Consider the following 10,534-nt stretch of genomic DNA (forward strand, 5'->3'; position numbering starts at 1 on the left):
ACACACACACACACACCTCATTCCTCCTGCTGCTAGGCAGAGCCACATGTCTGCCTTGCACTGCTCTGGCTGGGCTCTTATCCTGTGGGCCCTGCAGCCACGGCCCCTCAGGACTCTGCCCCTCATTCACCCTGAACTTCCACTGCCCCGGGTTCTCATCTTCCCTCAGCACGGTGCCTGGAGGCTGCTCTTCCAGGCAGAGCTGTGAAAATCGCAGGCCTTGGTCGGCTCAGTCTGCAGTGGGTAGTGTCTCAATGTCCGTGACTTCTTCTCCTTTCCCAAACTCTCCTTCTCTCCCCTCTCCCACCCCATCATTGTTCCCCAGAAACAAATAGGATGGCTTCACTGGTCAATTCTTTACATGTACAAACACCAAAAGCAGAGGAAACGCCCCTGGGCCACCCCCCTCCCCCCAAACCCCAGCGCTGGGAGAGCAGCCGTCGGGCGAGGCTGCTGGACCGTGAGCTGCGGGACTGTCCGGCTGTCCTGGAAACTGCGTTGGCCTCTGGGCTTTACCTGGAGGCCTCTTCCTTCAGCTCCTTGTTTTTCCGCACCTCCTCCGCGTGCTTGTCCTGGGAAGAAAGGGAGGGACAGGGCAGGTCACACAGGCTGCCTAAAGGAAGGCAGAGGGGCGAGAGAAGGGCAGCACAGGATGGCCATCAGGAACAGCGGAGCAGTGTCGGCCAAGGCGTCCTGGGAGGGGCAGAAGGCGGTGAGTGAGCCCAGGGACTGGTGGGTCCCAGCCTCCCGCAGGGCCCCCAGCCTCTTTCCCCCTCCTCTGGCTACTGTGACAGCTGGACTGGTGGCTTGGCTTGACTTACTACAGTGAGCCGCTGGGGTAGCTTGTGCGGGAGGAGCCGCAGGAAAGCAAGCCCCACCTACAAGTCGCCAGCCTGCGACACCTGCCTGAATTCCTGGTCCATCCCCTTAGTGCTTATTGCCCAACCCCCTCCGCCTCCTCCACCGGTTTTCTTACACTTAGGGTAAGAGAGCCTTCATTTGTAATCCAGCCCAAAGGCAGGCCCCGCCCTCTGTGGCCCGCCAGCTGCATGGCCAGCTGCATGGCCTCAGCCGACTCCTCCAGGTGGGCCACGCTCTCTGTTCAGGGCGGGGCCTGGAGGGCGGCTCTGGCACCTCCTGAGCTCTGTGATGGCAGCGTCCGCCTGCAGCACTGCGTCCTGCCTCGTGCTACTGCTTACTGTGCCAACGTCCAGATCCTCGTGTCTTCTAGTTTGTATTTCCCCGATCCCACAATGGCACCTGGCATTTGGCAGGTGCTGGGTAAATGACCCCCTTTCCAGTCCCTGGTATAATCACGTTCAAATGGCAGAATTCACCTGAAGTAGACCCATTGAGGCAGCCCAGGCTCCCAAGCTAGACCTTAAGCTAGAGCTCTGTCCCTAGAGAGGCCCTGGAACTTCCCATGGGTTGGAGGCAGAGAGTAGTGTAGGTCAAGCAGTGGTTCTCAAACTCCACCATGTGTCAGCATCACCTGGGAGCCTCTGTGGTCCCCAGGGACCAACCCTAGAAAGCCATGGTAGTAGGTCTGTGGCAGGGTCCAGGTATGTGTAGTTTTAAACTTTGCACCAAATAATTCCAGTGTAGATGGTTGGTGACCCAAAGACTGGCCCAGAAGGTGTTCCCACCCCACCTGCTGTCTCCTCCAGCAAATAAAGGTGAGTGGGATCAAGGTCCCAGAGAAAGATACCCTCTCAAATGTCCGTGCTGGCACCTGGCTGCCTGGAGTCCACCTCACCTCCACAGCTCATGTTCCCCAGTGGGAACCTTTCCAATTGCTTCTCAGGTGAGCTCCCGGGCCCTGGGTTTCCAGCCTCCCTTTCCTTGTCTCCAAAGGCCCTCTCAGTGATGAAAGCCTAGTGACACAATGGTGGGCTGATCTCCCTAACACAGGCAAGCAAAGAGCCACCTGGACCCGGAGCTGAAGCACTGGCTTCTAGTCCCAATTCTACCCGTGTTAGCTGTGTCACCCAGCGCAAGTCATCTGACTCTCTGACTGCTTGCTCATCTGCATCAAGGATAATGCCTGTTCTGCTTACCACCATGGACTTGGGAGGCATCAGTATAATGAGACAGAAGTGTTTGCAAACAGTCTTTCAAACTCTCTATCATGGGACCAGCCTCAATTATTTGTTTTGGATTTGGCCTCTGAGCCCATGCCCCCTCCTATTCTGACTGCAGATTTTGATTTTTTCTTCCAGAGTTTGTCTCGAGTCACCCCTTATTAATTGGGGAAGCCTGAAATCAGACCCAGATTGCTTCCCGCCCACAGGGTACTTGCTGCCCCTCATAGGATAGCATCAGAGTGAGGGGCTGGCATGTGCTGACCAGAGCCAGGGCCTGCACAATGTACAGATCCCTGGAGAAGAAACCAGATCTTTCCAGTACAATTTCTAGGTGGATGGGCGGGAAGGAGTGGGGACCACGCTGCTCACCATGGGACGAGGCCACCGATCGGGTCCCGGGAGTCACCGCGCAGCAGGCGGCTCCTGGAAATAAAACACAGAGCTGGAGCTTCCCAGGAGCTGCAGGAGAAACTGGGGCGGCCTTGAGACTCAGGAAATGAGGCCAGCATGTTCTCCAGCGCAGCACGGGCTGTTATTCTGCTGACACGGGGGACCAACCCCAGTCTCTCACATTTCTCATATTCAGGTGACACCGTTTGGTTTATTGACAAATAGCATCCTCGTGGAAAGAACCTGAGACTCACTTAGTCCATATCAAAAGGTCTGGAGAGAATTGTTTCCTGCTCAATGGGCGACTCAGCTTGTCCTACCTTGGACTTCAGAGTCAGCAACTTTCATTAAATCAGTTCATTCAAGGATGAAGCCCGGAATGTACAGCCATGTGTCTATCCCTACTCCCTTGACTTAAATAAGCTTTCTCCATTTAATGAAGGATACAAGGTCCCTAAGACAATGAGAATTTTTAGTTGTGTTACTGCAGAAAATCCCCTGAGGAAACCCAGAGCTTGGTTTGTGTTTCTTGCCTGTCACTTTCCAAAGCATCCCATTGGAGCTCTAAGGATCCTGCCTAACAGAACTATTTCCATTCCTGCTGAGGCTGCTTCCTCCTGAAACATAAGTAGGTCCAAATACACCTGCCATGGAAGGGAGGCGGAGCACCCCAGGAGCCTCCTTTGGAATCCAGGACCATTTACCTTCTCTTGCAGCCGTTCCAACATGGCAGCAAGGTGGGCCTCCCGGTTCTCCTTATTGGATTCCATCTTCTGGGCCAGTTTTTCCTTAGCCATCTTGATGAAGTTGTTGTTTTCCTCAATGGCTTTTTGGATCACCTCTCGCTCATGCTCTCGTTTCTCTGCTAGGTGCTTCAGGAGCTCAGCCTCCTGGTACTGAGGAAGCACAAAGGGAGAGAGAGGCCCTTCAGGGTAAAATCCAGACTTTACCACCTTGGATTAAGAGTTCAGCACTCAAGACACATGCCTGCCTCACTGAGCTTGCTTTCCCACTTTGTGAGCAGGAAGCAGGGACCTTCCCGCACCCTCCCACCACCTGAAGAGCTTCCCACAGCCCTTGATGTTTCTCAGTTTTGTTCTAAATATCCTCAGGACCATCATCACCATCATATTAATTAATTAATTCACAAACACTAAATGATCTCATACTAAGTTCCAGGTATTATTCTAGCAAACTAGGAAAGAAAGAAAAGGTCTAGTAGAAATAAGAAATACCACCTAGGTGCCCTTCAACGAATAATGGATTAAAAAATATATGGTGTATATATACAATGGAATATTATTCAGCCTTAAAGAAAAATGAAATTATGGCATTTGCAGTTAAATGGGTGGAGCTGGAGAATATCATGCTAAGTGAAATAAGCCAATCCGCAGAAAACCAAAGGCCCAATGTTTTCTCTGATATGCAGATGCTAATTCACAATGAGGGGGTTAAGAAAGAATAGAGTTATTTTAGATTATGTATAGGGGAATGAAGGGAGAGGAGGGGGTATGGGGATAAGAAAGAAAGTAGAATGAATCAGACATTGTCACCCTATGTACATATATAACTATATGACCAGTGTGAGTCTACATCATGTACATGAGAAGTTATACTCCATCATATATGATGTATCAAAGTACGTACTACTGTCATGGACAACTAATTAGAACAAATTAAACATTTAAAAAATACATAAATAAAACCCAGACTAACATGTAAGAAGAGCTTTTAAGAGTGGAGAGGAAGTGCCCCAGGAGTTCCAAAGAGGAAAGGATTGTTTTCTGCTGAAGGATGAAGAAGAGCTTATACCAAGATGGCGTCAGAGTTGAGCCACGAGCATCAATAGGGAACCCAGAAGGCCTACTGAGGAAAGGCACCATGGCCTTGTCCCCTCCCTCCCAGTGAAGAAATTCTTACCTTAAATCCCTAACATTTTTTACTGTGTTACTCTTGTCACTCATATAAGGCCACCTCTGGGAGACAAGTGGCACAGTGTGTTGTCCTCCTAACCAAAGCTGTGAGCTCCTGCAGGACAGGAGCACTGACTTCTTTCTTTACCTTATTGGAGCCTCTTCCTCTGCCCTGTCCCCGGGAGGCACTGTCTAGATATGGCCTTACCCCGGCTCAGGGCCACCACCCGACTTCTCCAGCTCCCTCCTGCCCATGCTAAGACGGAGCAAAGAAAGAAAGGGGAGCGCTTACCTTCCTTCGTTCCTCGGCCGCCTCTAGTTTCTTCTGGATCTCTTCCAGTGATGGGTCTCGCCGCCGGGGAAGGGAGGCATTGAACTCGGGCACCCCATCAAAGGAAGGTGGCTTCAGGATGACTTCGAAGGACTGGCCCGAGGTGCATTTGTTCAGTTCAATGACTTCCATGTCCGAGATGACGCACCAGTTCAGGTCCACTGTGTCTGCTGCAGGATGAGAGCGAGGGCTGCTGACCTGCTGAAGAATAGCTGGGCCCCCTAAAGCATGCACTTGGACTGGGAGAGCTGGGTCCCCATGGCAAACCAGTGGCCAGGGGCCTGGTTCTGTCCTGAACACTGCTACCTAAGGTCAGAGGGCTGATAGGGCCCAAGGCCCATAGCCACAGTGAGGCCCCAGGCTCCTCGAGTAGGGCCCTGGGGACATGTGATGTCTGACACCAGCCACAGCAACAGCAGCTGCCTTGGCTTCTGCCTCTACCACCGGCCTCCTCCGAGGGTCAGCTCTTGCGCCCATTGTCCTCGCTGGTGACAGACAGTGGTGCATTTTACCCACTGCCCCCCCAGGCCCCTCCTCGTCCCACTACCCACTGACCGCTCGGCCTGTGGACCCTGACTCCTCCTACCCTGTTCTCTTCTTTCTGTCCAGTCAGCACTGTCTTTCCGCTGGCTTTGACCTTTCCTCCTACACTGTCTCCCACACCAGCCTAGACAGAAAAGACAATCCCAGGTCATCCAAACCCGCCGTCTCCTACTGCCAGGCCAACCCACCCGTTCCTCACAACAGGAAATAGGAGGTGACCTGTCCCCCACACCCAGCAGGAGAACCTGGACCTCCAGTGTCTGGGAACCATCTCTGACACTGGCCCCGAGCAGTACAGCCACACAGCCCAGGCAGGAAGCCCTCTTCCCACCTCCACACTCTTGGACATCTCTCCTTCCCTAGGAGACCCCCCAACCACCCCGTGTCCCCTCTTCCCTTCTGGTTTGTTCCCAAGGGTGGACTCTCTGCCTGGTTCCCCTTGGTGTTGTTTGTTCAAGAAATGAACAAAGGTGAAGCTAAGAGGGAGTGCTCTAGGGAGGGCCTGATTCAGAGCCCAGCGGCCAGCTAGTGCCCCAGGCTGGACCCCTGCAGCTCAGACCCTGGCACTCTGGGTAGGAGCATGTGCACGGCAAGGAGAGTTTCACGAAATGGGGGCTGAGAACTGCACCCCCATGCACAGGAGGGAGCCTCTACTCCTTTCTTCCCCAACTGAGTCCTCACTGACCTTCATATTTGTAAGATGACTTATTCAGAGGGTCAGCCAGGAAGCAGGAGCAGAACAGGGACACCAGTGGGAGCTCCTTCATCTTCTCCTTGTAGGCTGCGGAAACATCGGACAGGTGAAGCTGGGGACCCTGGCTGGCCTCAGAGACCCACGTGCACATGAGTTGGCCTGGAGTTCACCCAAGCCACCTGCACCCACGCCTCCCACGTCTGGAGCCACCTCCTTAGGATTCTGGCGTGTGATTCAGCCCCTCATCTGTCCCCTTCCAGAGCACCCAGTGGCCCCATCTGTCCTCCAGTATTTCTCCCCTCCTAGCACCAAATGCCAGGCACCCTCAGGTGTAGACCCCAAGCACCACCACCAGCCCCCAGCTTGACCCCAGGACCCAGCCCCCACGCCCACCCTGGATGGGCCACTTCTTTGGCATTGGGATGTAGGAAATCCATGCTCCATTCTACCAGAAGCACTGGGTAGTGCCACACAAAGGGTGGAGAAGAAGACAGGACAGGGAGTCCTCAGTGTCCCTCTGCTCCACACCTTTGCTGGGTGCTACGTGGGGCTGCTCTTCCTGACCTTCCCAGCACAGTGGCCAAAGCCAGCGTGGCTGGTGTCCATGAGGCAGGAGTGTATCTCCACCAACAACAACTCCCTCTGCGTTTGGAGGTCACAGTTCAGAGCCTCCCGGGCCACGGGGTGACCCCTGTCCGTCCCTCCCCACTTCCCTGGAGCTAGTGGACATGCTTTTGTGCCCGGCATTCTCAGGCCTTCTCAGCAGCAGCCTGCCCAGCACAGAGCCGAGTGCTCTTCCCTCGTTTTCTTTCACAATTGAAAACATAAGTGACTGCAGAAATACCACATGGGCATTTGAAAAACTTTAAAAGAAAAAATACACCGATGAGCAAAAGGAAGAAAAACTTCAGTTATGATCCCACCCACCACCCGGGGACTGAGATGGTCAGGAGCCACCACGGTGCGACAAAGGCTGGGACGAGAAAAAAGCCCTTCCTCCTCATGGGAGGCAACTCCATGCTCTACCCCTGTGCTCTCTTCCAGGACCTGTGGTTAGATCCGCTAAAAGCACAGAGGCAGAATGTTTGCACAAGAAGAAATTGTTTCTGGGGGGAGAGGGGGTGGCCAAAAAACTCTAATTGCACTTATTTTTATTCACTTTCAAAATCATTACTTTGGGGCCAAGTGTACTGGTGCATGTTCGGTAATCCCAGCGACTTCAGAGGCTAAGGCCAGAAAATCACAAGTTCAAGGCCACCCTTGGCAAATTTGTGAGACTTTGTCTCAAAACAGAATATTAAAAAGGGGCTGGATATGTAGCAGTGACACAGCACCCTGGGTTCAATCTTCAATACCACACACACACAAAAATAAATAAATAAAAAAAAATTTAAAAATCACTGATTTGGGAGATGGCACAGCTGGGCAATACATTATTAGTTTACCACTAGTGTGGTTGTGGGTTATCTGACAGCCGAGTTTAGATGATGATGTTGGCCTGCATTACTTTTCAGAAACTCGAAGGCCTGTTTTCATATTACGTGTGTCTCCTTTTCTGCTTAACTTTGGGGTCAGATTCTACTTGGCCCTTCAAGTAGACACGTCTCTGTGCGTCCATAAATCATTATGTGCAGAGGAATAGCCCATGCTTCCGTGCCATGTGGGGACCTACCTGCAAGGGTCATGTTTGCTGGGATCTGGTGGCTGATCTGACTGAAAGTCCCAGAAGGCGTCTCTCACCAGCTCAGGACAAGGTCACACCCTGAAACAAAAAAGAAATCGTTTACCACTGACAGATTATCAGCCTAAGGAGGGTCTCTATACAACTGCATAGGAACCTCAGGGGTACTGCACTTGCTGTCACCCCCAGGTCCTTTTTCCACCAGCTCTCACTTCCCCAAACACCCACCCTCTTCCGCATCACTGGGTCAAGTTCAGGCACTAATGCCAATGTCGCCGTTGGCTTCCTGGTCTTGAGGCCTGAGTTCGAACTTGAGTTTCCCAAACCCCTGTGAACAAGGGGTGTTCCTCTGTCTCCCTGGGCAGCTCAGTGGCCTTCCCAAGGCAAGGATGCTGGTGAATTGCCTAGAGGTATTTTGAAAAATAACCACCCCTCTGAACTTCTGTCTCCACACCCCACCTGTCTCCAGCCAGCTCCAACACGGGGTGAGAGGGAGTTGGACAGAGATGTTAAAACCTTTTCAAGATGGCCTCTCTCTTGCCCGCCCTCCAAGAACCACTGGCCCAGGCCCTCCCCGACCCCACTAAAAACACCCCTGGACCACGAAAAGAGAAGGATCAAGGCCCAATGTCATCACACTTGGTAGATTCAGAGACACAGATGGACACGTGGGGGCTTTGTGGGAGCCAGAGATGGGCTCCCTACTCAGCATGAGGCCAGGGGAGCCAGGGAGGGACCCCGGACAGAGCATAAGGGACAGGTCAGAATCTGGCAGAGAAGGCATTCTGCCAGAGAACTGCTCAGGCCAGGGTCAGGGTGAAAAAGCTCAGTGTTCTGGGGCTCCCTTGAGCTGGTTGGTGCTGGAGCAGAAGGTGAGAAGGAGGCGGGACAGAAAAGGAGGTGGGAGGAGCAGCGAAGGCACTGCCTGGAGCTCACTGAAGTCAGGAACGGCAGCTCTGGAGAGTGCTTGTCACCCAGGCCGCTCCATCTTTGACCACAGGTACTGGTCACTCTGCCAGTGGAAGGTGGCACGAGCCAGCAGGCTGCCTGCCCACATCCTCATGTGGCTAAGTGACACTGAGACCAAACTGGAGCCCCTTCCTCCAAGAGCCAAGGTGCCTTCCCACTAGGGTCCGGGATCCGAGCTCGTGGGAGTGGCGGGGCCAGCTCTGGGGTAAGAGCTAGACCAGTGCAGAGCAGATTGCAGATGTCAGCTCTTGGCTAGTCGTGTCACAGGTCCGAACCTTGCTTTTCTCACCTTAACTCTGCACAGAGTTGTACCAATTAGATGAGAAAAGCCTCCGCCCTGCACCAGCACACAGAATGCATCATGGATGTCAGGGGCCTTCCCTCTGCGTCAGGGTGGTCCTCCCCACAGCCCTGCAAGGACTGTCGTCTCCATTCTCAGCAGAGGAGAACAAGGCTCAGAGGGTCTGTGTGACTAGAGAGCGCGCAGACTTGACCTAGACCTAGATCTAGCTGCCCACGAGTACGCGGTCTCCTGTCTCCTCATTGTGCTGGGTCCAGAGGCCCCCGCCAGGCCTCTCCCGAGCCACACAATGGGCCTTCTTTCTCTGGTATCAGGCTGGTCCTGATGGTGCCAGGCGGACCCGAGCGAGGAGGCAGGCCTTGTGCCTGGATGTGAAGTCCCCGGTCAAGAGTCTGCAGCCTGCACCATCTGCTAGGGCCGGGCTGTCTGAAGGCGACGGGCTGAGTGAGGAAGCTCTTGCCAGGAGAGGCAGCGGCCTGGGACCTTAACCTGGGTGATGGATCAGAAATGGAGGAGGAGGCAGAGAAGCCCACCTGAAGAAAGAAGGGGAGCTGAGCAGGGGCAAGCACTTGGCCCGAGCAGGAATGAGGATGAGGCTGAGCTCAGGGAGCACTTTGCATCCACAGCATCCCAGCTGAGCTACACTGAGCCAGAGCCAGGCCCACAAGAGAGACATCATCAGCTTCACTTTCAGAAGAGGAACCTGGGGCTCAAAGAAGTTAAGATGCTAGACTAAAGTCACACAGCTCTGAGGTGGCAGAGCCAAGTCGAGCATCCCCATCTTGTGACTTCTAAGTTCCTCCCTAGTGGCCAGGGGAGGAACTAGATTCTCAATACTGCTTCCTCCATGGTCCTGAGGACTCAAGCCAGTCTGGCCTAGGGCTATGGATTGATTTTAAAATGTGCTATGTATTTACGCACATTCTACATGGAAGCTACTGTGCTAGGGGTCTGGGAACATAGAGAATGTCAGGGAGCCAGAGGAGGAAGACCAAGGAGGGAACAGGGTGAGCCGCAGTGTGCATGGTCAAGGAATTGGTAATGACCATGGGATCAGAACCTGCATGATAAAAAAGGTACTCATCGAATATTTGCTACGTACACACTCTTTTACTTTAGTTTTCATAACTGTGTGGTGAAGTAGGAATGCTATCTGCATATTATGAATGAAGAAACTGAGGGTCAGAGAGGCCAAGTGACATTTCCATTCAGTACAGAGAGTTGAGTAAGATACATCCACATCTTAATCCTAATGACTGTGAATGTGGTCTTATTTGGAAAAAAAGGATTTCCTCAGATGTCATTAAAGATCCCAAAATGAGATCATCTCTGATAACCCAAGTGGGCTTTAAGTTCAATGGCAAGTCCTTATGAGTGATACACAGAGAAGCCATACAAAAATGGAGGCAGAGATTGGAGAGAAGAAGCCTCAAGCCAAGGAATGCCCAGGGTGACCATAAGCTGGAAGAGGCGGGGAAGGATCCTCCCTAGAACCCTGGAGCAAGCGTAGCCTGCTGGCACCTTGAGTTTGGAATCCTCACCACTGGTTTTGTGGTAAGGTGCTCCAGCCCTAGGAAACCAGTACCCTCAGTAAGTAACAAAACCAGGAGCCAAAGTCACGATGATTC

At 52.9% G+C, this 10,534-nt stretch overlaps 1 protein-coding gene across 1 annotated transcript; it reads right to left on the minus strand.

Moving 5' to 3' along the window:
* Positions 1 to 438: 438 nt before the first annotated feature.
* On the minus strand, positions 439 to 7,719 carry STMN4 (stathmin 4). The gene is made up of 6 exons (XM_081269863.1): positions 7,628 to 7,719; positions 5,947 to 6,042; positions 5,305 to 5,385; positions 4,680 to 4,888; positions 3,179 to 3,370; positions 439 to 572 (listed from the first exon to the last, which is right to left on the minus strand). The coding sequence occupies exons 1-6, from the start codon at positions 7,638 to 7,640 to the stop codon at positions 513 to 515; spliced, it is 651 nt and encodes a 216-aa protein (XP_081125989.1). The 5' UTR covers positions 7,641 to 7,719; the 3' UTR covers positions 439 to 512.
* Positions 7,720 to 10,534: the final 2,815 nt, after the last annotated feature.

The sequence above is a fragment of the Spermophilus citellus genome, assembly GCF_964194105.1.
Source record: "Spermophilus citellus genome assembly, chromosome: 16".
NCBI lineage: Eukaryota > Metazoa > Chordata > Mammalia > Rodentia > Sciuridae > Spermophilus > Spermophilus citellus.